The 25,530-nt window shown below is 43.1% G+C and overlaps 2 protein-coding genes across 5 annotated transcripts in view; both read right to left on the bottom strand.

Annotated features, from left to right (window-relative positions):
• LOC115152781 (butyrophilin subfamily 2 member A1) overlaps nt 1–1,419 on the bottom strand; it is a 40,259-nt gene extending 38,840 nt beyond the window's left edge. For 3 of the 4 annotated variants that reach the window (XM_029697568.1, XM_029697570.1, XM_029697572.1), the window contains exon 1: nt 1,331–1,418. In XM_029697568.1, the coding sequence (XP_029553428.1) occupies nt 1,331–1,400 (70 nt within the window). In that variant the 5' untranslated portion in view covers nt 1,401–1,418. Of the gene's footprint in view, nt 1–1,330 lie in introns of all 4 variants that reach the window. The other variant, XM_029697571.1, reaches the window with a different exon arrangement.
• Nucleotides 1,420–1,803: 384 nt separating this feature from the next.
• On the bottom strand, nt 1,804–16,899 carry LOC115153625 (aftiphilin). Its single transcript, XM_029699263.1, has 11 exons — nt 16,891–16,899; nt 12,498–12,954; nt 11,657–12,303; nt 11,216–11,548; nt 10,285–10,568; nt 10,018–10,144; nt 9,407–9,463; nt 8,758–8,874; nt 7,714–7,783; nt 3,541–3,637; nt 1,804–3,321 (listed from the first exon to the last, which is right to left on the bottom strand). The coding sequence occupies exons 1-11, from the start codon at nt 16,897–16,899 to the stop codon at nt 3,171–3,173; spliced, it is 2,349 nt and encodes a 782-aa protein (XP_029555123.1). The 3' UTR covers nt 1,804–3,170.
• Between the last annotated feature and the right edge of the window lie 8,631 nt (nt 16,900–25,530).

The following is a 25,530-nucleotide window of genomic DNA, read 5'->3' as shown; positions in this document are numbered from 1 at the left end:
AGGGAATTAGCAGTGTAGTTACCAGACAGAGGGAATTAACACTGTAGTTACCAGACTCAGAGGGAATTGGCAGTGTAGTTACCAGACACAGGGAATTAGCAGTGTAGTTACCAGACAGAGGGAATTAGCAGTGTAGTTACCAGACACAGGGAATTAGCAGTGTAGTTACCAGACACAGGGAATTAGCAGTGTAGTTACCAGACACAGAGGGAATTAGCAGTGTAGTTACCAGACACAGAGGGAATTAGAAGTATAGTTACCAGACAGCGGAAATTAGCAGTGTAGTTACCAGACAGAGGGAATTAGCAGTGTAGTTACCAGACAGAGGGAATTAGCAGTGTAGTTACCAGACTCAGAGGTAATTAGCAGTGTAGTTACCAGACACAGAGGGAATTAGCAGTGTAGTTACCAGACAGAGGGAATTAGCAGTGTAGTTACCAGACAGAGGGAATTAGCAGTGTAGTTACCAGACTCAGATGGAATTAGCAGTGTAGTTACCAGACAGAGGGAATTAGCAGTGTAGTTACCAGACACAGAGGGAATTAGCAGTGTAGTTACCACACAGAGGGAATTAGCAGTGTAGTTACCAGACACAGAGGGAATTAGCAGTGTAGTTACCAGACAGAGGGAATTAGCAGTGTAGTTACCAGACAGAGGGAATTAGCAGTGTAGTTACCAGACTCAGATGGAATTAGCAGTGTAGTTACCAGACAGAGGGAATTAGCAGTGTAGTTACCAGACACAGAGGGAATTAGCAGTGTAGTTACCACACAGAGGGAATTAGCAGTGTAGTTACCAGACACAGAGGGAATTAGCAGTGTAGTTACCAGACACAGAGGGAATTAGCAGTGTAGTTACCAGACAGAGGAAATTAGCAGTGTAGTTACCAGACAGAGGGAATTAGCAGTGTAGTTACCAGACAGAGGGAATTAGCAGTGTAGTTACCAGACTCAGAGGGAATTAGCAGTGTAGTTACCAGACACAGAGGGAATTAGCAGTGTAGTTACCAGACAGAGGGAATTAGCAGTGTAGTTACCAGACAGAGGGAATTAGCAGTGTAGTTACCAGACACAGAGGGAATTAACACTGTAGTTACCAGACAGAGGGAATTAACACTGTAGTTACCAGACAGAGGGAATTAACACTGTAGTTACCAGACAGAGGGAATTAGCAGTGTAGTTACCAGACAGAGGGAATTAGCAGTGTAGTTACCAGACACAGAGGGAATTAACACTGTAGTTACCAGACAGAGGGAATTAACACTGTAGTTACCAGACAGAGGGAATTAACACTGTAGTTACCAGACAGAGGGAATAAACACTGTAGTTACCAGACTCAGAGTGTGAACTGTGGAGGAGAAACAGGAGGGTCACAAACAGACTGTCTGGTCCAGTCTCCATTATTCCTGAAAGAGACAATTGGTCTAACAAAGAAACATCAATTATAAAGATCAGAACCAGATATCAACCAGTAGACCAGCATCTTATTCATTATCACTATGCTATTATAGAGAACACTGCTCTGTCAATCTAGGTGTGTTTTTTAAGAGTAATGGAAAATAAAAGGTTTAATATAACCCACTTAATGTTATTGATAAATATTCTGACCCTCTTTACAGCATGTCAGAAAAGAAAGTGGTGGGGAGAGTGAAAATGTATGAATTAAAAATAGTACAAATGTTGTTTGAGCATTTTGACGATTTAACAAGAGAGAGCAGAGGTCATCCTGGGTGGTTGGGATGATCATTGGTTGTAAGTGTCTGTAACACCTGACATTCACAGAGTACAAAACCACACATTCATGTAACCCTTCTTAAATACATTTTATTTGTATGTACACTAAAATAAATAGCTACATTCACACCAGTTTAAAAAGACCCTAACGAATGTATTGAAACCTTTCCAGAGGCTCTTTAGTGTTTTTCCATAGGAAGTCCCTTACATTTTAGTCCCTTATAGTTTTCCTCCACAGATCTTATTATTATGTACCAGTTAACTATAGGTCACATTCATTTCATATCTTTAGAATGTGCAAAGGCATCCCTGAAAATGTATACAGGCAGCGGGAACAATTGTGAGAAACTGTCACAAACCCAAATATCAAACACACAAAACGGAACAAAAACAATGTATATTGCTCTTTACCTGTGAGCACCACCACATGACCCTTAAAGGGGCAATCTGGGATTCAAACTACTAAATGGCCACCCACCACATTCTTTTGGTAAACAGCTGTGGGATGAAGCTGGGGAAATTAAACCACTCAAATTTAAAGAGCCACGAGATCAAAATGATAGTTTTAACCATTGTCTGAAGCTATACAGCGTTACTTACCAATTACATTATTTACAAGCAATGGGTTCTGATGGGTTCTGATGGGTTCTGATGGGTTCTGATGGGGTAAAACAGTTGAACTGAGCTCATGAGGCATTTATACGTTACATTCTTTAACAATCAATGGCTACATATCATTAATTTAAAGGTGACAAATAATGATGTACCAATAGTGGATTGCCCCTTTAATGGCAGATCATGTGAACACACAGGACTGTTTCCCCCGAGACACTAATCAGAAATAGTAGGGTTCTGGAGGCCCTATTCATTAAGACTTGTGCTATTATATTCTTTAACAGTAGTTAACCCCATGATGATAAGCTTTGTCCCAAATGTTACCCTATCCCCTATGTAGTGCACTACTTTTCACCAGGTCCCATAGGGCTCTGGTCAACAATAGTGCACTATATAGGGAATAGGGTGCCATTTAAGAGGAAATCACACTCTGGATCAACAACACAAACATATATCATATAAATATTGTTATAACCAATCTGTTATGTAAATATTAAATACAATATATTTCCTATGGATTAATGATGAATTTACATGAATAACTATATACACATTAAGAATAAATACATGAAGATAAAATCACCATCTTCAAAAGAGATGTAAGACCACTGGGGGAACGAGGCAGATGGCTGGAGGTAAGTGTGGATCAGTCTCAGACCTCAACCACTGTGTCACAACATAAATACATCAATACATTCAGAACAAAAGACTAACTATTTCAGCATATTCCTGATTATCAACATATTGACTTTGCATTAATGTTCAATCTGGCTTTGAAGCGGAGAAGTCTTCTGTGTTTGTGTCCATCCATGTGTGTATGTATCACTCTAGCAGTGTACCAGAGCCAGCGGCTGGTGTGAGGGTGATGGGGAACATTAGGACCTTAGCCTTCATGAAGGACAGGTCAGCCAGCCCACAGATCACCCTGGCTGCCTCCTCACTCAGCTGGTCCTCCTCATCCCTATGGGGTTTCCTGACACAAACACACACACAACACATTAAGATGGGAAAAACACAGAGGCAACATTTGATTGCAGGTGAGTTTACTCTCTTTCCATGCAAAGCTCTTTCAGACCTGGCAAAGCACGATATAAATCCAATCGATTATGCTTGATTATCAATTATTGATCTCTACGTGTGTCTGTGTGTGTGTGTGTGTGTGTGTGTGTGTGTGTGTGTGTGTCAGTCTGACCTGGTGGAGGTAGTGGTGTTCTCCATAGTAGACATGAGGTGGTTCAGGTTGTCTGCTAGACGGCTGCTTGTGTCACTGTCTAGCTCTGGATCCACCACTTCACACATACACACACACACACACGAAACATTTACATACACACAATACATATGTACACACATTGTACCGACACTGTAGTAACTCTGTAATTACACTGCCCACCAATGTGACTTCCATGTTCATGGATACCAATGTAAACTTGTTTAGTGTGCGCATATCAATGTTCATTTCGTCAACAAAAAGTGACAAAAATATTTATCAAACACCTATTTTTCAGGGGCAATTGTGTGTATGTTTGCATGCATGAGTGGCCCAAAGATATGGAGATTCAGCCCTGAGGGACCTCTGCTCTCTACAGGGACTAGAGGGAGGGAGGTGAAGGGGGTACATAGAACCAGGGTGAAGATGCCCCTAGTTTTATCTTCCACTAATGGTTCAGGTTAGGATTGGGGGAGGGGAAGCTGATCCTAGATCTGTATAGACTGTTACATACTGTACACCTGTGTTTCTCAATCCCTCATCTGTCTATGAACTTCTGGAAGATAGTTAGCTTATGCTAATACAAGTAGCCCTCACATTCTGGACTGTGTTTAGAGTTCAAAACAAAAAGACAACCATAGCACTTCTGTATTTGGTCCAAATCAAGGTGTAAAAACTACTAGCAAGTGGCGAAGAAACCATCAAGCATTTGGTCTTTCAACACAGTGGGTGGCAGTATAGAGCTGGAATAAGAATCTACAGAACAGAGGAAAGCAGCATAGAGTTGGATAGAGTGCTCTTCCTTACATCTTTGCCATACTGGCTTCAGAGACAGCATGGGCAGCAATATTGAGGGCTTTCTCCATTTTACCTCAACTAGTTAATTGGCATTCGGTAAACAAACTGAAAGGGTTTGCATACTGCCTCCTGGAGTGTGTTGTCTGAACAGGCATTAAGGCCAAGGTGGGTGATTTACTGCCACATCCAGGTATGGAATGTTTGCTCAGGAGAATAATTCATTGACAGATCCTTCTTGCTGATCTGGATGGAATTCTGTGATCCTTATTTATCCTATAGAAATTCCCACCCAGTTGACTGCTTCCTAATGGTGAACGGCCTCAATGGCACTGCCCATGTTAAACCAGGATGTGTTACATCTATCCATGTCTACGGAGGAAAGTAGTCAGTGCAGTGATAGAACAGCCAGAGAATACCAAGAGGCAGGACAGCTCAGATAGGTGTAATATATTAGAAAGAGGTTTATTCACGTATTTACAACAGTGTTTATTGCAACCACACTGAAAGAACCTTAAAACACATCATTGGTTGGGGGAATCTAAAAAGAAATATAAAAACATATACAAGCTAAATCAAAATGTATTTTTTTTTTATATATCACAGTGATTGTAAAGATCAGTTTCAGTTTACTGAATATATATGTCCTCTTTATTTTACAAAGAAAATGAAAAGTAAAGATACAGAAGAATATAAGAAAACACAGAATAGCAGCTTAAACAGAAAACAGTAAGAGAATCCTGGCTTTCTCTATCCTGGGTACTAGGAAGAGGATCCTGGCTTTCTCTATCCTGGGTACTAGGAAGAGAATCCTGGCTTTCTCTATCATGGGTACCAGTAAGAGGATCCTGGCTTTCTCTATCCTGGGTACCAGTAAGAGAATCCTGGCTTTCTCTATCCTGGGTACTAGTAAGAGGAACCTGGCTTTCTCTAGTCTGGGTACTAGTAAGAGGATCCTGGCTTTCTCTATCCTGGGTACCAGTAAGAGGAACCTGGCTTTCTCTAGTCTGGATACCAGTAAGAGGATCCTGGCTTTCTCTAGTCTGGATACCAGTAAGAGGAACCTGGCTTTCTCTAGTCTGGATACCAGTAAGAGGATCCTGGCTTTCTCTAGTCTGGATACTAGTAAGAGGAACCTGGCTTTCTCTAGTCTGGATACTAGTAAGAGGATCCTGGCTTTCTCTAGTCTGGGTACTAGTAAGAGGAACCTGGCTTTCTCTAGTCTGGGTACCAGTAAGAGGAACCTGGCTTTCTCTAGTCTGGGTACTAGTAAGAGGAACCTGGCTTTCTCTAGTCTGGATACCAGTCTGTTTGTGCTAATATTCCACTCCATGTCATGCCAAACATCATTTTTGGCATAAGACAAATTACAAGGAGTGGAATGTTAGTACAGAACAGGTCTGGATTTCAGGCTTTTTCACATGAGCTTATTTCTACTACAACTAAAATGCAGCTACTGAAGGGATTCCCTTTAGGCTATGGCCACACATTCATCTATATGGCTTGACTTGTCTTTGCCCCATTCCATCCACTAATACTGAAAGAACTCTCACCCAGTGCAATAAGAAACAGTGTTTGGATCAATGATGAAGGGTAACAACATGTGAGAAACCTCATAAGCATCACTCTATACAGGGCAGATGAGGTAGCCGGTTAAGTTAGACGTATAGAGAGAGAGAGAGCCTTGGGATTCCACAGTATAAGATACAATTAAAGGGAAAGACTGTCATGAAAATGAGTAGTACCATCTAGAGGGAGAGGGGGGAGAGGGGGAGTGATAGAGACTATGTTCCAAAGTCCACACTTGCATACCACTTACTTAGAATGCATGTCCAACACATTGCTTCATTATAAATGGTAGTCTAGTATGTCCAACACATTGCTTCATTATAAATGGTAGTCTAGTATGTCCAACACATTGCTTCATTATAAATGGTAGTCTAGTATGTCCAACACATTGCTTCATTATAAATGGTAGTCTAGTATGTCCAACACATTGCTTCATTATAAATGGTAGTCTAGTATGTCCAACACATTGCTTCATTATAAATGGTAGTCTAGTATGTCCAACACATTGCTTCATTATAAATGGTAGTCTAGTATGTCCAACACATTGCTTCATTATAAATGGTAGTCTAGTGTGTCCAACACATTGCTTCATTATAAATGGTAGTCTAGTGTGTCCAACACATTGCTTCATTATAAATGGTAGTCTAGTATGTCCAACACATTGCTTCATTATAAATGGTAGTCTAGTGTGTCCAACACATTGCTTCATTATAAATGGTAGTCTAGTGTGTCCAACACATTGCTTCATTATAAATGGTAGTCTAGTGTGTCCAACACATTGCTTCATTATAAATGGTAGTCTAGTGTGTCCAACACATTGCTTCATTATAAATGGTAGTCTAGTATGTCCAACACATTGCTTCATTATAAATGGTAGTCTAGTGTGTCCAACACATTGCTTCATTATAAATGGTAGTCTAGTATGTCCAACACATTGCTTCATTATAAATGGTAGTCTAGTGTGTCCAACACATTGCTTCATTATAAATGGTAGTCTAGTGTGTCCAACACATTGCTTCATTATAAATGGTAGTCTAGTATGTCCAACACATTGCTTCATTATAAATGGTAGTCTAGTATGTCCAACACAATGCTTCATTATAAATGGTAGTCTAGTATGTCCAACACAATGCTTCATTATAAATGGTAGTCTAGTATGTCCAACACATTGCTTCATTATAGGTGGTAGTCTAGTATGTCCAACACAATGCTTCATTATAAATGGTAGTCTAGTATGTCCAACACAATGCTTCATTATAAATGGTAGTCTAGTGTGTCCAACACATTGCTTCATTATAAATGGTAGTCTAGTGTGTCCAACACATTGCTTCATTATAAATGGTAGTCTAGTATGTCCAACACATTGCTTCATTATAAATGGTAGTCTAGTATGTTCAACACATTGCTTCATTATAAATGGTAGTCTAGTGTGTCCAACACATTGCTTCATTATAAATGGTAGTCTAGTGTGTCCAACACATTGCTTCATTATAAATGGTAGTCTAGTATGTCCAACACATTGCTTCATTATAAATGGTAGTCTAGTGTGTCCAACACATTGCTTCATTATAGGTGGTAGTCTAGTATGTCCAACACATTGCTTCATTATAAATGGTAGTCTAGTATGTCCAACACATTGCTTCATTATAGGTGGTAGTCTAGTATGCTGGTGTGGACATTGGAACCAAAGAGAGAAACAGGAGTCAGGTAGCAGCAGAGTCGGAGTGGGAGAGTGTGTACAGCAGCCTCATCTCTGGCCCTGTAGGTAGGGGGCTCAGTGGGAGGACGTACCATCCAGACGGTTGACGCCAAGGCCACTGCTGCTCCAGTCAAACTCGGACCAAGGCTGGGGGGCCCCCTGCTGGCGGAAGGAACAAACTGTAGTGAGGCTCAGCAGTGTGCCCTCTGTTCAACAAAGTCTCTTGAAGGCCCATACTTACAAAAGCACGTCAGACCAGGTCCCCCTGGTTCTTGTTATCTTATTGATTTTTAGTTAAAAGACTAGACTGATCCTAGATCAGCACCCCTACTCCGAGACACTTTGTGAATATGGCCAGGTCTTAGTGATGGATAGAGGACAGCACAGAGGAATTGGGAGTTAGTTAGTCCAGGATATTGTCATTATCCTCCTAATGCTAGGATCTGCGGTAAGGATATCTGATCCTAGGTCAGAGTTTAGGGTTAACTTCATTATCAAGGGAGTATAAAATATAGTGCCCAATGTTGCCCTGTTTGTGTTGGGTATACTATGTGAGTCACCGGCTGTCTGGAGACTTTCCCAACTGTCACATCCTAGTCAGACTGTCTGGAAACATTACCAACAGTCACATCCTAGTCAGACTGTCTGGAAACATTACCAACAGTCACATCCTAGTAAGACTGTCTGGAAACATTACCAACAGTCACATCCTAGTCAGACTGTCTGGAGACATTACCAACAGTCACATCCTAGTCAGACTGTCTGGAAACATTACCAACTGTCACATCCTTGCCTCTTCTGTCCTGAATTCAAGGAAAATAACTATTCTTACCTCTCTCAAAATTCATTGGAAGAGAGGATCCAAGGTCCCTCCTCTCAGACCTCCTCCTCCTCCAATGAGCTTTGAGAAAGGGGTGAGGCATTGAGCAAACAAAGACGGAGGAGAGTTTAACAGCTGGTAACATGTTCACACACAGCCGTGGTGTGCCTGTTGCTCCGGGGTGAAGTTTCCCCTAGGTACAGATCTAGGATCTGCTTCACCTACCCCAATTCTAACTGTAACCATTAGCAGGGAAATGCTAAACTGACCCCATATCAACATCTAGGACAACTTCACCCTACACCTGTTTCTGTACCTGTATTGACGAGGTGGTGGTGGTTTCCTGTGACCCAGGAAGTGCTTGTGCTGTGGCAGCAGTCTTCTCCGCAGCTGAAGCTGGTCTCAGCGGCTCTTTGGTGGGCTCTAACATTCCCTGAGAGAGAGAGGAGAGAGGGACAGGGAGAGAGGGCGAGAGAGAGGGGGGTGACGGGTGATAGAGAGAGAGAGATGGGAGAGCGATAGGGAATCAAAGGTGAATGGGAAAGGGAGTGGCAGAGAAAGAAAGAGGTCACCATGGAACACATGTCACATGATGAAAGGTTTGGAGAGGGAGAAAGCAATATGGCCGACAGTCGAGTCATCATCTTATTGCTTTACACATACCCAGTATTTTCAGATCTGTGAACATTAAGGGGCTATCAGCATACAAGGCTAAGGGAATGGAGCCTGGTCCCAGATCTGTTTGTGCTATCATGTCAACTCCTGGTCATGTTTGGCATGAAAACAAGTGGCCAGGAGAGGCATGACGGAACAAACTGACTGGTACCCAGGCTTAGGGGGAGGATCTAGGGACAGAAATGGAACCATGGACTGTGTCCATATGGGCCCTGGTCTAAAGTAGTGCCCTATACAGTGAATAGGGTTCCATTTGGGACACAGAACAGTATCTCCATCAGTCCACTCACCAGGCTGGTTGCAAACACAGGAACTATGACAGGCTGTTTTCTCTGGCCAGTGAACAACTGTGGAGGAGAGAGTGAATCAGAAATCACCAAGTAACTTTACATGTAGCAGGAATTCAAGCTGGTGAAATGGTGCTGCTTTTCCACCAATAAACAGAATATACAGACAGAGTAACATTATATTATAGATGAAGAATTGACATAACCCACATACAGTATGTACACTATAGACACAGCAACAACAGAGCACTTCTACATAGTAAAGGGGATATATAGACACATTTACAGTAGATGATGTACAATATGGTAATATGGGGAGGGAGGGAGGGGCTTACGGACAGACAGACACATTACTTACTACATCGTTGATGTTGTTGTTGTCATAGACAGATGGCTTCATGTTTTATTTAGTTATGTTTCTCTAATGGAAAGTCATTCACTGAGCTCTATACATGTAGATGTTATAAAGTCATGTGAAATGACATCCATCCATTTTCTTACTGTTTGTTTACATCTGCTGTTATTCTGTTGAGGTGGCTGTGGCTCACTCTGCTATGCATGGAGCCATTCACATAATTACTGAGTGTGGCCTTAAACTGAAAAGAGGCCGTTACCATGTTCCTGGTGTCCATCCCCAGACAGCGGAGCAGGGCCCTGTTGCTATGGGAACCACCCCACTGGAACCCCAGGCCCACAGCATCGTGGAGGTCCTGAGGCTGCCGCCACACACCCCTAGGAACCCTGGGTAAAGCAAAACAAGGAGGCGGTCACATACAGCAGAGTAGTGCTTTGGCCAGCCTCCAATGCTATCTGCTGTTATTCCACTGAACCACCATCATCATCATCGTTTTAATCATCTTCATCACTAGAGGTTCTCTCACCAGTGTGTAGTGTGGTTGAGCCCCTTCGACTCCTCTTCCTCAGGCTGGGTGTCTAGAGTCTCTAGCAAAGCCCTGAGGCTGAGTACCTTCAATACCTCCACCCCACTGTCCTCCTCCTCCTCCACCCCCGTCTCCTCCCCTTCCACCCCCGTCCCCGTCCCCTCCCCAGCCACCCCCGTCTCCTCCCCCTCCAGCCCCGTCTCCTCCCCCTCCAGCCCCGTCTCCTCCCCCTCCAGCCCCGTCTCCTCCCCCTCCAACCCAGTCTCCTCCCCCTCCACCCCAGTCTCCTCCCCCTCCACCCCAGTCTCCTCCCTCTCCTGATCCAGTTCTGGGACTGCCACTGCAGGGAAGCTGGTCTGCAGGACTCTCTGTAGCCGGATAGACATGGAGGCCTGAATGGGAGAGACAAGGCTTGTTTGAGATCTACTACAGTGCAGTCTACTACATTGTAATCAAACACAATTAATGGGAAAGATTTGTAAACTAACTATGTCCATCTACCTGATTTTGAAGCGAACTGATGTCTGGCAGGAACTGTCTTATTCCAGCAAACTCATTTTGGGGTGAGCTACCTGTAGGAACTACCTGTAGGCTAACTGCAGTGACAATCTATTGATACAATAATAAAACCCACCTGGGCAGAATTATTCTTGTGGAGTCAGCGGTTATGACAAACATACTACAAATGTCAGAGTGGATTTCTACCAGATGTGGGACAACTAAGTACTGTAGGATGCCTCGTTATCCAGACTCCTGGAGAATCCTGTTGGGAGTCCCAACGCTCTATCACTTTACATTTGAGCATGTGGCAGCTGACCATTCATCTCACCAGTGTCGGCCATGTTGGGGAAATGTGAGGTGTCGGAGCTGGGACTGTCTCTCCGGCGTTACACAATATAAATCCACTCTACTAACTCAGAAGACCACTCACCTGCAGACTGTCCCTTCGTACAGCAGCACCTCCCTGACATCTCTCTCCACTTTTCTTCACCTCCGCCTCTTCTGTCCACCTGGGTCTATCCTCCTCTCCAAACTCTGCCCAGGTCTCCCCCTCTGACAGACCTCTCTGGTCCCCAAACGCCCCCCAGCCCTCCAGGGGAGCAGAGTGGAAGTCTGCAAAGCTGTCGCTGAGGGGAAGGTCTCCATGTCCAACCTCCTCCCCACACGCCTGGGTCGGACCTGGGTCCTCAGAATAGTCCTGGTCAAAGTCGCCGAAGCCCTCCTGTGTTCTGGACTCCGATTGGTTGAAGTCAACAAAGTCCTCCTGGCTAGGGAAGGATCCAGCATCCCTGAAGTTTCCAAAGTCCTCTTCTTCATCTTCCTCCTCCACCATCTTTGTCTTGGTCTCCTCCCTGAGGTCACTCCGCTGCACCTCCTCTTTCTCCTTCTCCTCCTCCCCTATTGACAAGGGAGTGAAGACCGTCTCGCCAAAGTCCCCAAACTCCTCCAAAGCGTCTGACGACACAGCCTCACCAAAGGAGGCAAACTCCTCACTCACTGACCCACTGACTGTGGTGGGGAGAGGAGAGACACTGTCCTCTGTTTCGCTCTCCTTAGCTTCCTCCTCCTCCGCCCTCCTCCCTCCCAGTTCTGGGTCCTGTGTAAGCGTGCTATCCCTGTTGATGCTGGGTGCCCTCTCTCCAGGCTCCTCCAGGCCCTCACCCCTAACACAGAGCACCTCTGTGGTGGCTAAGAGGCCAGAGTCCTGAGGGTGGCCCCTCAGCTTACAGTGTTGCTGGACTCCAGTGCAGTCCCTCTCCCCTTGCTCTGCTAAACATTGAGAGTCAGGCCCGCCAGGCTCTATTCTGGCCATCTGCTCTATGTCCTTCTGGACTGAGTGTGCATTACAGAAACCGTTGGTTAGGTTTGTCCCTTCCGTCCTGCTGTCCTTCCTGTGCTCTGTACTGTGAGTGAAGCCGCAGCACCAGGGCTCCAGCTCCATCTCTGGCTCGGCGAACGCAGAGAAATCTGCAAACCCCTGCTCCTGGCTGGGGGAGCTCTGCCCAGCCGGTACAAGACCTGTGGTGAATGAATTAATACATTTTATTGGAACGTATTTAAAATACGTATAGAGATGCCTCAGCCATTTGAGTTCAACAGTACATATTAAAAATGATCAAGGATTAAAAACACAATACATAAAAAACAAAGACTAAGTTGCTAGGCAACCTCACTAACAACTCCATGACAGCCCTCAGGACTAAAGTTGTTACCTGCAGACATAGTTCCCTGGTGATGTCGATTGGTAAACCCATTGGTGAGAGGGAGGTCAGGGAGGTTGCAATGACAGGGCTGCCCTTTGACCTCCAACCCCAGCCGAACCCTGCCAATCTCTGAGGTCCCAGTATTAGCGGGCTGTGATTGGTCCACCACCGGCGCCCATGGCTTCTTCAGGTCGTCAGCTGCTCGGAACTGTTTTGAGATTCCGTTGCTATGGGTAGTTCCGGCGAAAGAGGAGGAGTTACTAACACTAAAGCGCACCGTTGATGGGGTCGGGGAGGCGGGGTCTGTTATGGAGGGGCACGGCTGGTTGGATGACATTGCCACACCCCCAGAGAAATCCCCAAACTCGTCATCAACCTCCTCTCCCCCTGATTCGTCGTCCAGCGGAGGGGGGGAGGAGGAGTATATGCGCATCACTTCCTGTTCCATGGGAGAGCTCTCATAGATCTGGAAGGAGAACACACAGACAGGTTGAGTACAAAACGGCCTACCAGAAGACAGGTTGAGTACAGAACAGCCTACCAGAAGACAGGTTGAGAACAGAACGGCCTACCAGAAGACAGGTTGAGTACAGAACGGCCTACCAGAAGACAGGTTGAGTACAGAACAGCCTACCAGAAGACAGATTGGCACCTTACTCCCTATATAGTCAAATCTAATTTCATTTGTCACATGCGCCAAATACAACAGGTGTAGACCTTACAGTGAAATGCTTACCTACAAGCCCTTAACTAACAATGCAGTAAAGAAAAAATAAGTGAAGTAAAAAATTGATAAGTAAAAAATAAAAGTAACAAATAATTAAAGAGCAGCAGTAAAATAACAATAGCGAGACTATATACAGGGGTACCGATACAGAGTCAATGTGCGGGGCACCGGTTAGTCGAGGAAATTGAGGTAATATGTACATGTAGGTAGAGTGAAAGTGACCATGCATAGATAATAAACAGAGAGTAGCAGCAGCGTGTGTGTGTGTGTGTGGGGGGGGGGGGCAATGCAAATAGTCTGGGTAGCCATTTGATTAGCTGATCAGGAGTCTTATGACTTGGGGTAGAAGCTGTTAACCTGTCTGGGCTAGGGGGCAGTATTTTCACGGCAGGATGAAAAACGTACCCAAATTAAACAGGTTACTACTCTGGCCCAGAAACTAAAATATGCATATTATTAGTAGATTTGGATAGAAAACACTCTGAAGTTTCTAAAACTGTTTGAATGGTGTCTGTGAGTATAACAGAACTCATATGGCAGGCAAAAACCTGAGAAAAATTCAAGCAGGAAGTGGAAAGTCTGAGAATTGTAGTTCTTCTGATTTTCTATCAAAGCTACAGTGTCTGTGGGGTGACGTTGCACTTCCTAAGGCTTCCATTGGCTGTCTAAAGCCTTCATTAAGTGGTTTGAGCATTTTCCTGTCACTGGGCAGATAATAGGAGCTCAGTTACTGAGTGGTCTGCCTGGCAACAAAGGGATTGGATATGCACGAACAAAACGGAGGTATTTGTACATAAATATGGATTATTTCGAACAAAAACAACATTTCTTGTGGAAGTAGCAGTCCTGGGAGTGCATTCTGACGAAGATCAGCAAAGGTAAGAGAATATTTCGAATACTAATTCTGAGTTTAGGTTGCCCCGAACTCGGCGGGTGTCTGAATAGCTCACCGTGATGGCTGAGCTATGTACTCAAAATATTGAAAAATGTGCTTTCTCCGTAAAGCTATTTTAAAACCTGACACAGCGGTTGCATCCAGGGGTAGTCTATCTATAATTCTTAAAATAATTGTTATATATTTTGTCAACGTTTATGATGACTATTTTTGTAAATTGATGTGCACATTCACCGGACGTTTTGGTGGGAATACATTTTCTGAATATCACGCGCCAAAAATGCTGTTTTTGGATATAAATATGAACTTTATCGAACAAAACATACATGTATTGTGTAACATAATGTCCTAGGAGTGTCATCTGATGAAGATCGTCAAAAGGTTAATGCTTCATTTAGCAGTGTTTTATTGACACATGTCCTTGCTTGGAAAATGGCTGTGTGATTATTTTTGTCTATGTACTCTCCTAACATAATCTAAATGTTTTGCTTTCGCTGTAAAGCCTTTTTGAAATCGGACAATGTGGTTAGATTAACGAGAAGTTTATCTTTAAAATGGTGTAAAATAGTTGCATGTTTGAGAAAGTTGAATTATGACATTTTGTTGTTTTTGAATTTGCCGCCCTGATATTTCACTGGCTGTGTCCCGCAGGTGGGACGCTAGCGTCCCACGTAGCCCATAGAAGTTAAGAAGTCCTTTGGACCAAGACTTGGCGCTCTGGTACCGCTTGCCGTGTGGTAGCAGAGAGAACAGTCTATGACTAGGGTGGCTGGAGTCTTTGACAATTGTTAGGGCCTTCCTCTGACACCACCTGGTATGGAGGTCCTAGATGGCTGGAAGCTTGGCCCCAGTGATGTACTGGGCTCTTTGCACTACCCTCTGTAGCGCCTTGCGGTCATACCAGGCAGTGATGCAACCAGTCAGGATGCTCTCGATGGTGCAGCTGTATAACTTTTTAAGGATCTGAGGCCCCATGCCAAATCTTTTCAGTCTCCTGAGGGGGAATAGGCTTTGTCGTGCCCTCTTCACTACTGTCTTGGTGTGTTTGGACCATGACAGTTTGTTGGTGATTTCGACACCAAGGAACTTGAAGCTCTCAACCTGCTCCACTACAGCCCCGTCGATGAGAATGGGGGCGTGCTCAGTCCTCGTTTTCCTGTATTGATCGTGTTGAGGGAGAGGTTGTTGTCCTGGCACCACATGGCCAGTTCTCTGACCTCCTCCCTATAGGCTGTCTCATTGTTGTTGGTGATCAGGCCTACCACTGCTGTGTCATCTGCAAACTTAATGATGGTGTTGGAGCGTGCCCGGCCATGCAGTCATGAGTGAACAGGAAGTACAGGAGGGGACTGAGCACGCACCCCTGAGGGGTCCTCGTGTTGAGGAACAGTGTGGGGGATGTGTTGTTACCTACCCTTACCACCTGGAGGAGGTCCGTCAGGAAGTCCAGGATCCAGTTGCAGAGGGAGGTATTTAGTCCCAGGGTCCTTAGCTTAGTGATGAGCTTTGAGGGCACCATGGTGTTGAACGCTGAGCTGTAGTCAATGAACAGCATTCTCACATAGCTGCTCCTTTTGTCCAGGTGGGGAAGGGCAGTGTGGAGTGAGAGACTGTTGGGGTGGTATGCAAACTGGAGTGGGTCTAAGGTTTCAGGGATGATGGTGTTGATGTGAGCCATGACCAGTCTTTCAAAGCACTTCACGGCTACAGATGTGATGCACTACTACCCAAGTGCACTATTATGTGGAGCGTGGTAAAAAGTAGTGCACTATATAGGTGAACAGGATGCTATTTTGAATGCAGCCTGTGTGTCATTGACTTCCCCATGCGTGACTTTGTGCTCTCACTAAACAGGAACTGCAAACACAAATGTGTTTGGCACGCAAAACAGCAGCAGTGAGATTTGGTTGTTAACTCGGAAATTGGACTATGTTTAGTCTTATCCCTCAGAGGAATGGGTGTTTTATAGGCTAAAGTGGTCCTAGATAACACCAGGTTTGTGGGTTCCCACTACGGTTACCCATTTGGGACAAGGAGAGAATGACAGAGAGATCAAGGTCACGGGGTGATGTATAACGCAGGTCTAACTAGCTACCTACTTCACTCCTCACTGATAGACTAGCTGCATCTTACAGTACACAAACACACTTTCCCCATTACGTGAGCCAATTCAATAATTGAAGAATCTGTTAAATAACCTCAAAGTGAATAATTATTCTTTAGTCTCTTGCTTGCCTGTAATATCAGTTATTCTAGGCTCAAAAGGCCTACTCTCTACCTCCGCCTTAGTTGTTTTCTTGTTGTTGAGGCTATTGGAGTGGAAAGTCTACACAACACCGCCAGTCAGCCAGTCTGTCAACGAGCCAGTCAGTCAGTCAGCCAGTGTAAACTGATCCAGGGAATTGTATCCAGCAGCACCATTGAGCTCTGCTAGTCAGCTCACAGATAGGGAGGATGAGGGCTGCACCTACATAAACAGATTGCGTCTCAAATGGCACCCTATTCCCTATATAGTGCACTACTATTGACCAGGGCCAATAGGGCACTGGACTGTTCAAAAGTAGTGCACTACATAGGGAACAGGGTAGAGCCTCTTCCACCAGAAACTCTGTACTTCATAATATTATCAGCCAGCACACCATTAAAGTCAGACCATTTCTGTGTGTAAACACACAAGCATATCCCTTCACCACTAATTTACTAGGTATCAGTGAGTACATACAGAGATATAGGCGTATCCATAGCTATCCAGCTAATGAAGGAGCCTGTTAGCTAGCTACCTGTAACATGATGCCAATGCACTGCACTGAATATACATTTACGGTCAATGGAAAATGTGAACTACAATCCCAACTCTGTGTTTTAACGTTTAGAAACGTCAAAAAAACACTAGCAGTTTTGCACAGATCTGTACAGCTATGGGCGCCTCGGCCTCCATCCAACAAAACTACACTCCAGCTACACTTCCCGAGTTACGCCTACACGTGTTTGGGGTACGCTAGGTATCTCATTTGCTGTAACATGTAGATATGGCCGTTGGAACACCAACCCTATAAAAAGGTGTGTATCAATTTAACATTATTTCTCCTCTGATATGAAAGATGAAGTTATTGTGCGTCTAAAACCATACCGCAAGCAATGCGTGTTAATGTCCAGCCCGAGTGTTAAGGCTCTTAACAAAACTCCCCCCTACAGAAGACATCTTCCTCCAATGACTCTTATGTGTAATGTAATGGAACTGAGTCATGACCAAGGGTTAGATGTAATGTCATGGAACTGAGTCATGACCAAGGGTTAGATGTAATGGAACTGAGTCATTACCAAGGGTTAGATGTAATGTCATGGAACTGAGTCATTACCAAGGGTTAGATGTAATGTAATGGAACTGAGTCATGACCAAGGGTTAGATGTAATGTAATTGAGTCATTACCAATGGTTAGATGTAATGTAATGGAACTGAGTCATTACCAAGGGTTAGATGTAATGTAATTGAGTCATTACCAATGGTTAGATGTAATGTAATGGAACTGAGTCATTACCAAGGGTTAGATGTAATGTAATGGAACTGAGAGTCATGACCAAGGGTTAGATGTAATGTCATGGAAGTGAGTCATGACCAAGAGTTAGATGTAATGTAATGGAACTGAGTCATTACCAAGGGTTAGATGTAATGTCATGGAACTGAGTCATTACCAAGGGTTAGATGTAATGTCATGGAACTGAGTCATGACCAAGGGTTATATGTAATGGAACTGAGTCATTACCAAGGGTTAGATGTAATGTCATGGAACTGAGTCATTACCAAGGGTTATATGTAATGTCATGGAACTGAGTCATTACCAAGGGTTAGATGTAATGTCATGGAACTGAGTCATTACCAAGGGTTATATGTAATGTCATGGAACTGAGTCATTACCAAGGGTTAGATGTAATGTCATGGAACTGAGTCATTACCAAGGGTTAGATGTAATGTCATGGAACTGAGTCATGACCAAGGGTTATATGTAATGGAACTGAGTCATTACCAAGGGTTAGATGTAATGTCATGGAACTGAGTCATTACCAAGGGTTAGATGTAATGTCATGGAACTGAGTCATTACCAAGGGTTATATGTAATGTCATGGAACTGAGTCATTACCAAGGGTTAGATGTAATGTCATGGAACTGAGTCATTACCAAGGGTTAGATGTAATGTCATGGAACTGAGTCATGACCAAGGGTTAGATGTAATGGAATGGAACTGATAGTCACTAAGGGCTAGTGTTGTTCTAACTAGCTAGATAAACCACTTGACTTTGATACCCTGTAGAAGTGGAAAATGAAGTTGATGTCTGTTGACAGTGAGATGACAACACTGAGCTATGAGAAATAGGTCATGATGAGAAAATATATAACTAGCGAGCTTGTTGAGAAACAAATACAATTTTGCTAGCAACTAACGTTAGCTAGCTTTGAAACAACAGACCCATTTGAGATTAGGCAGGTGTCTTAAACTGGCAGGCTAACTAATGCTGTAATTAGATATCTAGCTAGTAAACTAGATACGTAGATCTTAATAGTTAACGTTAGCAAGTTAACTGTGAGCATAAACAAACGTGTTTGCTTTTGAAAACACCAGAAATGTTTTCTTTAACTAACTCTGGTCCAAGGACACACGTCGGATACAGCCCATATTGCTGAGCTAGCGGGGCGGTAGATAGAGCATACAGAGAAACGTGCGTCAGCACTTCAACAACATATTTACTTAAAGTAGCTATATTGAAACCAGTCACTAAACAACATCGTGTGAAAAAAAAAGTCCTGGATGGATGAATTGAAAGATTCAGGCCATTGAAGAAGGCTCTTGCTGCATAATGCCACACGTAATGCCCTGGACCAGAGCTAACAACTAGCTCGCTAATAGCTAACGTTATTGGCTAGTTATTTCCCTCTTACCTTCAGATGTTGTAGCTATGGCATGTTCATCTCACAACCGGGATGTGCAGATAAACTAAGTTGTACGAAATAAATGTTGATTTTGAGTAAATGCCTGTTATAATTAGCGTAGCAGGTGCCTGGAATGTAGCTAGCTGCACTGCCTCTCTATCAAGCTACTGTTACTGCCTCTCTCTATCAAGCTATACTGCTCTCTATCAAGCTACTGTTACTGCCTCTCTCTATCAAGCTACTGTTACTGCCTCTCTCTATCAAGCTACTGTTACTGCCTCTCTCTATCAAGCTACTGTTACTGCATCTCTCTATCAAGCTACTGTTACTGCCTCTCTCTATCAAGCTACTGTTACTGCCTCTCTCTATCAAGCTACTGTTACTGCCTCTCTCTATCAAGCTACTGTTACTGCCTCTCTCTCTCTATCAAGCTACTGTTACTGCCTCTCTCTATCAAGCTACTGTTACTGCATCTCTCCACCTCACTCTGTTTGCATGATAACAATCAAATTAAACTATTGTGCCGATTCGTTACTTTCTGTAATGCCAGCCCAAATGCTTTTATTTGTAAAATCCTCCTATTATAAGTTTATTTAGCTTAGATTAAATAAGAGTTAGTGTTGATTTACAAACATTTTTTTATTTTTATATATTTACAAAACATGAGAGCTTCTGGGTAAAGTGGGTAGGTAACAATGCTTTCCTGGCATGACATGTAGGTGTAGAGTATATACCAGTGATGCCACATCACTGCTCATATGGAATTGCCACATATCCTTTGTTCATACTGTAATAATGTTAACATAGGTTATAGCCTACTCCAGCGGTGCTGTGCTCACAGACACACCTAGACAAGTGCACATATCAACTACTGGACTGTGATTGAAGGGTGCTCATGCTGCATCTATTTTATTCAGCTGAATATGAGAAATATTGTAATTCAAGTTGAGAGACAAAGAGACAGACAGGCAGAGACAGGCAGACAGACAGGCAGACACACAGACTGGCAGAGAAAGTCAAAGACAGACAGACAGGCTGACAAAAAGTTAGAGTTATAAATATTATTATCATGGGTTATAAGAATCCAATCCATTCACTGAGATTGTTCTTCCATTAAGAACCGTTATGCATGGCCTCTGTAGGCTAAGTGGACTCAACAACACCCACATAGAATAAGTTATTTATCATTTAATGTGTCTGACACATTGTCAACGTCTCAGAGAGATGAGGGTCCTTTTCCGGTCATCTGGCGTCGCTCAGCTGAAGAGGGAAAATACATTTAAGCACATCTATGTTCTTGAAGGTGCCCTCAGCTCCCAGCAAAGGAGACTTGGCTCCACAAGTAATTTATTCCTTGTTATAACAACAGTCATTTTGCATCCCAAATAGCACCCTTATCCCTATGTAGTGCACTAATTTTGACCACAGCTGTTCAAAGGTAGTGCACTATATAGGGAATAGGGTGCCATTTGGGAGACAAACACAATCAGTCCACATTCAATATTGACATCCACAACTCTGGAGCCTGCTATGGCAGCAATACACAGTCATTGAATGAGCCTCAGAACTCTATCTGGCTATCTGTGCTCATGAGACTCAGATTAGGTCGAGCAATCACTCCAACCAGATTATATTACTGAGTAACGTTCAATCATGTCAGATCGTCTCTATAATCTTTTAGGATTACATCACATTATTACCAATGGAGATCATAGAATCACTCAAGTCATATAACAGCTGATGTTTCTACATTATGAAGCAGACACTGTTTCAGTGACAATTAGGGTTAAGTGCCTTGCTCAAGGGCACATCAACAGATTTTTCACCTAGTCTGTACAGAGATTCAAACCGATGACCTTTTGGTTACTGACCCAACACTCAACCACTAGGCTACCTACCGCTACAAAATCACATCTATAAAAGGGCATCTTGAAATCATAAAAAATAAATAAATATAATTTTATGTTGATAAAAAAAGGTGCTAGATCTTATTAATAGAAATGTGATAAGAATGTTACTATTGAACAGTACATTGGCCAACATTCCAGTGGTAACAGTTTGTTATAGAAACAGCAGGGGGCAGTACAGAGCATAAACAACCATCACGAGTCATCCTGAGCATTCCATTGAAAGCCCGACGAAACAAAAACGGACCCTTACCTTAACTCCAACCTTCACCCCTAACCTTTATCTCATTTGAACCATTTTGTTTATTAAATATCAGTTTGTATGTCAGACACATCCCCTTAGTTTTTCCCCGAGGCATCCCAGGCTGAGGAAAGCAGTTTGAACGGGGCAATCTGTGATTGGTACACCCCATTTTGGACTTTTAAATTAATGATAATACCCATTGATTCTTGAAGAATAGAACTTCTAAATGAGCTTATTAGTTCATCTGTCAGAACCCATCAGAACCTAAAATATCAGATAGTTTTACTCAATTGTTTGTAAACAATGCAATTGTAAATCAAAACAGTCATAATTTAAATACTGATCATTTTGATATCATGGATGGCCAGTCCTTAGATCCAAAGCTTGGTCTATGAATTTGAGAGTGGTTACATTTCTGCAGCTCCATCCCTCAGATGTTTATTACCAAAACAGTGGTGGGGTAACCGCTTTGTTATTGCCGATTGCTTCTTTAACCCATTCCACTGCTCCTCCACATAACTGCATAACTTCCTGTCTGTAATCACTCAGTGACTGCGACAAAGGCATTTGTGTCTGTCAGGCAAGACGTCAAATGTCAAACCAGCGGACTCTACCCTATCTCTCCTTCTCACACTGTCTCCATCCCTTCATCTCTCTCTCTCTCTCTCTCTCTCTCTCTCTCTCTCTTGCTCTCCCATACTTATTTTATGCACACACAATCTCCTTCCTTTCCTCCTCCCTCTCTCAGCTTGGCAGGGGCAGGACACAGACTCCCTTGTTTTCCTGATGGCTCGTTGTCAAGAGCTCCATACTGTGGTTCAGGCCTGTCAGAATGAAACACATTGAGCACCGGCACATTCCAAGATGACACGTTTATTGGTCTACAAAGTAGTTGTTTTAACAAAAGCATGGGAAAAGAAAACGTTTGAAGAGGAAGAGAGCACAACTAGTGGAATTACTCCTTTAATGCACACAAACAAAACATGCTCTAATGCAAAATGTTAAAATTCTCCATGAATGACTCAATTTGGTTTCATTCAGTTAGGAAATAGTGTATAATAAGTCTGCGTGTCCCAAATAACACACTATTCCCGACATAGTTCCCTACATTTCACCAGTTGAAAGTAGTGCTCTATATAAAGGAATAGATTGCCCGTTGGTACACAGACAGAGTTGTATTGCTCCTGTGGGACTGGTTATATGCAGGATCCTCTGTTGAAAACCCAGAATAGAGAATGAACCTGTTAACCAGGGATCTTCTTTCCTGAGTCAGTCAGTCAGACAACACTCGCTACATCAGACAGAAACAACCCTTTACATATTGTAGCAGACAGGCTTCTTTTACACTTCATAATAAACAACTGGATTTAGTCAAACTTCTCATCCTAAATCCTCATCGGATGTCAATTGGTGAGAAAACAACTTGGTCAAACCTAACTTTATAGATGTCTTGTAATTCAAAAGCGTTCATCTTTTAGTATTTAATAGGCACTGTTTAAAAAAGAAAATGACCTTGTTATTGACTCTTTATAAATGAAAAGGGAAACCGATTGTACACACACAACAACAGCACAACCTAACCTACATAGGACACTCCATAATAACTACAGTTTGCTTTTCCAAAAAAGCTATAATAATTACTGCATCCCAAATGGCACCCTATTCCCTATGTACCATAGTGCACTACTTTGAACCAGGGCCCATAGAGCTCTGGTCAAAAGAAGTGTCACTTGTAAGGAATAGGGTACCATTTGGTACATAACCATTGACTTGGGCCTTTTCCTTCCAACAGCAGTTTAATGCTTCACTAGGTTATAACACAGCTGGTAGAAAGAACAAAAAGACATCACATATTTTGACAAGTCTTAAAACAAAAACTAGGAAAACCTTTAATCTTGGCTTCTCAGATATACAATATGCTTAGATAGTACTTGTTTTCAACAACCAGACCGGGGTTCAATTACTACTTGAAATCTTTCAAAAACGTTCAGATTTGCTCTAGTCTGCCTGGAGTGCCTGATGGGCGGGGCTTGCAGTCCTTGTGACTATTCTATTGGTTCCGTTGTGCCAGTCGAGCCAAGATAAAGTATTTGAAATGATATCAAATATTATTTCAACCCAGGTCTGTCAACAACACAAGCGTACTGAAACGCTTTGCCTATAAAGCACGTATAGACACATTCTCATGTAAAAACCAAACCAACAAGGCCATGTTCAAAATATGTACAAAGGCCGAAGGCATGTTAACATCATATTATAATCAGGGAGCAATGACATTCAGTTCAAACCAAAAGTCTTCCATGTTTTTCTGCTGTTTTTCTGAGGCCAGTGTAGGTTATAGTGGGTGGAATGGTATTGGTGTTGTGGCAGGCTGCAGCTGTAGAGCCAAGGGCTGAGTTCAAACAAACACTGCAGGTATTTCACATTGTGGAAAAGTCCTGGTAGCTCCTGTGTTCCAGCAATACACCATCTCATTCAAATCACAGTAACTCATTTCAATCAAATCCAAACCTGATTTCTTCCAATTACCATTGACTGATTAATCAGTATTTATGCAGTTTTTTATGGCAAAAGACCAATGTAACATTTTCTGTACTGCATGTTTGCCAGTCCTATTAGAGTAGTTAGGATCATGAGACAGAGTCACAAAACAAGCCTTTCTAGGGGCTTAGTCAGTAGGATGCACCATTTACTAGGCTGTTGCAGATAGAGATATGAAGTAATGACAGGTTACCATTTCCTATTTCACATTAGACAGACATGACTGTTATACACAATGTATTTCTATGTTAACGTTGTTGTGCCCCTCCGGAATAAACCCCGCCCCACGTTGTGAATCAGGAAGTCTGTTATCTCCCTCCCCGTTCTTCCTGGATATACAGCGCCATGGGAGTGAGTGACCTCTCAAGTTGACCCCTGGACCACAACTGACAGGCTGAACCACAGGAGAGATGCTAGAGTGACATGTAACAGGCTGAACCACAGGAGAGATGCTAGAGTGACATGTAACAGGCTGAACCACAGGAGAGATGCTAGAGTGACATGTAACAGGCTGAACCACAGGAGAGATGCTAGAGTGACATGTAACAGGCTGAACCACAGGAGAGATGCTAGAGTGACATGTAACAGGCTGAACCACAGGAGAGATGCTAGAGTGACATGTAACAGGCTGAACCACAGGAGAGATGCTAGAGTGACATGTAACAGGCTGAACCACAGGAGAGATGCTAGAGTGACATGTAACAGGCTGAACCACAGGAGAGATGCTAGAGTGACATGTAACAGGCTGAACCACAGGAGAGATGCTAGAGTGACATGTAACAGGCTGAACCACAGGAGAGATGCTATAGTGACATGTAACAGGCTGAACCACAGGAGAGATGCTAGAGTGACATGTAACAGGCTGAACCACAGGAGAGATGCTATAGTGACATGTAACAGGCTGAACCACAGGAGAGATGCTAGAGTGACATCATGTATGACATTATTAAACACTAGAACACGTCTTTTATTCTGCCTCTTGGTTTTAACCACAATTTGGTCTTTTATACATAGATGTATTATTAGGTTATTAAGTTAGGTCTCTATAAGGATTTCCAATGTGAATTATATAGGTCTACTTATTTTCCCATGGGGCAACTGGATATTTGTTTGTATTTAAAATGAAGTAGTTTCGAGGGATGTTTTCCCACTCACTACAGCCAGAAGTTGTGGTTTCACGAGGGATGTTTTCCAACTCACTACAGCCAGAAGTTGTGGTTTCACGAGGGATGTTTTCCCACTCACTACAGCCAGAAGTTGTGGTTTCACGAGGGATGTTTTCCAACTCACTACAGCCAGAAGTTGTGGTTTCACGAGGGATGTTTTCCCACTCACTACAGCCAGAAGTTGTGGTTTCACGAGGGATGTTTTCCAACTCACTACAGCCAGAAGTTGTGGTTTCACGAGGGATGTTTTCCAACTCACTACAGCCAGAAATTGTGGTTTCACGAGGGACAGTTTCCACTCACTACAGCCAGATCAGCACCGACAATGAAAATCAGCCACCCGAAACACACCCAGACTCAGCCTAATACAACATTAAGGATACAATACTGCTGAGGTCAGTGCATTGGGCTGGTTCATTCTCTCTCTCTGTCTGTCCTCGTATTGCCTTCCTAATAGCCTACTGTAGTTTCCTTACGGAAATGAGTGCCCGTCATGCAAAAATGAGTTCTCTATCTTAGTACCTCAGGAAAACCCTGTGTGACCATCCAGGAGAAAAAGACAGACATTTACATTACATTTTAGTCATTTAGCAGACGCTCTTATCCAGAGCGACTTACATTTTTTTTCCTGGGCT

This window comes from Salmo trutta, chromosome 18 (genome assembly GCF_901001165.1).
Source record: "Salmo trutta chromosome 18, fSalTru1.1, whole genome shotgun sequence".
Taxonomy (NCBI): Eukaryota; Metazoa; Chordata; class Actinopteri; order Salmoniformes; family Salmonidae; genus Salmo; species Salmo trutta.
Note: the sequence above shows the minus strand (reverse complement) of the source record. Positions and strands in the feature narration are given on the sequence as shown.